This window comes from Palaemon carinicauda, chromosome 7 (assembly GCF_036898095.1).
Source record: "Palaemon carinicauda isolate YSFRI2023 chromosome 7, ASM3689809v2, whole genome shotgun sequence".
NCBI lineage: Eukaryota > Metazoa > Arthropoda > Malacostraca > Decapoda > Palaemonidae > Palaemon > Palaemon carinicauda.
Genome location: NC_090731.1, coordinates 160,191,753 through 160,194,252, shown reverse-complemented (window position 1 = coordinate 160,194,252; position 2,500 = coordinate 160,191,753). Strand labels below are relative to the sequence as shown.

General features: G+C 33.8%; 1 protein-coding gene across 1 annotated transcript in view; it reads right to left on the bottom strand.

The window, feature by feature from the left end:
• LOC137644624 (serine-rich adhesin for platelets-like) overlaps positions 1 to 2,500 on the bottom strand; it is a 739,321-nt gene that overhangs the window by 9,608 nt on the left and 727,213 nt on the right. Inside the window, exon 29 of the mRNA XM_068377577.1 lies at positions 920 to 1,167. Within this exon, the coding sequence (XP_068233678.1) occupies positions 920 to 1,167 (248 nt within the window). The remainder of the gene's footprint in view (positions 1 to 919; positions 1,168 to 2,500) is intronic.

Genomic DNA, 2,500 nt, shown 5'->3' with positions numbered 1-2,500 from the left:
TGAAAGACTAATGGGAACCACCAAAAATGAATTATTCCTTACTTATTTCAGTCCCACACATGATCCTTTAAGAAAATAACCAAGATAACTTAACCCCCCCCCCCACATAATTTGAAAGAATTAAGAATTTACTCCCCTATTTAAAAGAATTAAGAATCTACGACCCAATTTAAAAGGTTTATGAATTTACTCCCCAGTTTGAAATAATCAAGAATTTAACCCGTTTGAAAAAATCGAGAATTTACTCCGCAATTTAAAAGACTTGAATTTACTCCTCAATTTAAAAGAATTAAACATTTATTCCACATTTTGAAAGAATTAGGAATTTACTCCCAAATTTAAAAGAATTACGAATTTACTCTCCAATTTAAAAGAATTTACTACCCAATTTAAACGAATTAAAAATTTATCCTACAATTTGAAAGAATTAAGAATATAACCTCACAATATGAAAGAAATAAGAATCTACCCCCTAATTTGAAAGAATTAACTTATTTCACAATTTGAAAAAATTAAGAATCTACCCTAGAATTTGAAAGAATTAAGAATTTGACCTCACAATTCAAAATAATTAGGAATTTAACCTCACAATTAAAAAGAATTAAATTTTACCCCCAATTTGAAAGAATTAAGAATTTATCCCATTATTTAAAAGAATTAGAAATGTATCCCACAATTTGAAAGAATTAAGAATTAATCCCTTTATTTAAAAGAATTAGAAATGCATCCCAGAATTTGAAAGAATTAAGAATATATCCCTTTATTTAAAAGAATTAGAAATGTATCCCACAATTTGAAAGAATCAAGCATTTACCCAATTATTCGAAAGAATTAAGAATCTACCCAACAATTTGAAAGAATTCATAATTTAACCCAAAATTTGAAATTAAGAATGATAAAATCTGCAAGTTTATATGACCTTCCACCAAGATCCGAAAACAGCATAATCCGGGTACTCACATTGTACTGTGCGACGATCTTATCGAAGGCCCAATACCAGCGTTCCCTTGCGGTCATCTTCTTCGGCGGCGCATCCTCCCCGGGCACGCCCCCATCTTCCTCGAAGCTGACGTGGCGCTCCTCCGAGGACGTGTGAGGCGTCAGCGTGGAATCTCTCGGGCCCTCAGCATCAGCAGCCCCAGGCTCAGCGGGGCCCGAACCCGTTATCTGCGACACAAGGTGGTAACGGACATGGTTGAAAAAAGGTGATCGTACATAAACGTAAAAACTCTCTTTTTATTTTCTTTATTTGGTCTTCAATGCTGGTTGGAAAGAAAATCGATAGAAAGGTTCCAATTGGATTATACATGAATGGAATGTGCAAATTTGAAAAGAAAATCGATAGAAAGGTTCCAATTGGATTATACATAGTTGGAATGTGCAAATAATGGATTCCAATAGACTGTAGTTGTTACATAAGATTAATGAAGTGACGGTCTTAACGCTAAATTGGGAACATCAGTGCATTCCAATTATTACAGTTCCTGCACAGCATAAATCGAGTGAGAGCCCCTATGGTTCTTCAGGGAGGCTTGTAAATAAATAAAAATAAACTACCTTCAAATAAAACAAGTCGTATATTATAAAAACAAGATGCCATTTTCGAGGAGCAAATGAATTCAGAAAAGGGGTGACCTGGAATCGTGACGTAACGAGGTATTCAGATCCACGTCTTGTGCCATGCGCGACAAATGTGACCAAGGAGGCTCTAAAGGATGTGGCAGTTGCATAAGGATGTCTTTCGATCCCATTTATATAAGCAGAGTGACTATTCCGGATGCGTCTACACAGACCCTCGTGTTCTGGAGTTATTTGGGTCAGATGAAAGACTGATGAATTCCAAACGAAGAAATCGATATTTTATTGTATGCAAACAGAGTAAACTTATTTTGTACAATAGTTATGAGTACAATTTATAGGTAATGATTAATCGTGGTATATATAAAAAAATGGTGAAAATAAAGTAAACATTCCAATTTTGATATATAATATTGTAATTAAATATTAACTATAATTACGAAACATATTTTGATGATCTTTACAGTGGCTTTCAGAACCACGAAAGTACGGAAAATTGCGGTCCTGATAAATAATATCAAAATTCACCTCTGGTTAAAAAATAAACCTGAAAGTACTAATGATGTTATACGAAATAAATCAAAGTATCAATGAGATTATAATAAGACCTACTGTTCGCTTGCTGAACATTGTGGATGACGGTAGTTCTATCTTCATTCCGTTTGTTTGAGAAGCCTCGGGTGGTGGTAAATAACTATTTTCAAAACGTAATATATAAGCAACGATCTTTGGTAGTTTTTACTCTCATTTCAAAACGGAGATCTAAGAACCAAATCGCTGTAAAAAAAAATTCTAATTTCCAACGGATATCATTCCATTGCAATACACTAGGTTTCAACTCTAGCCGTTTCATAAACTTGTCAATTTTTACGAGCTTTACATTACTCCTAACTAACAAAGTGTCTTACAGAATCACTATAAA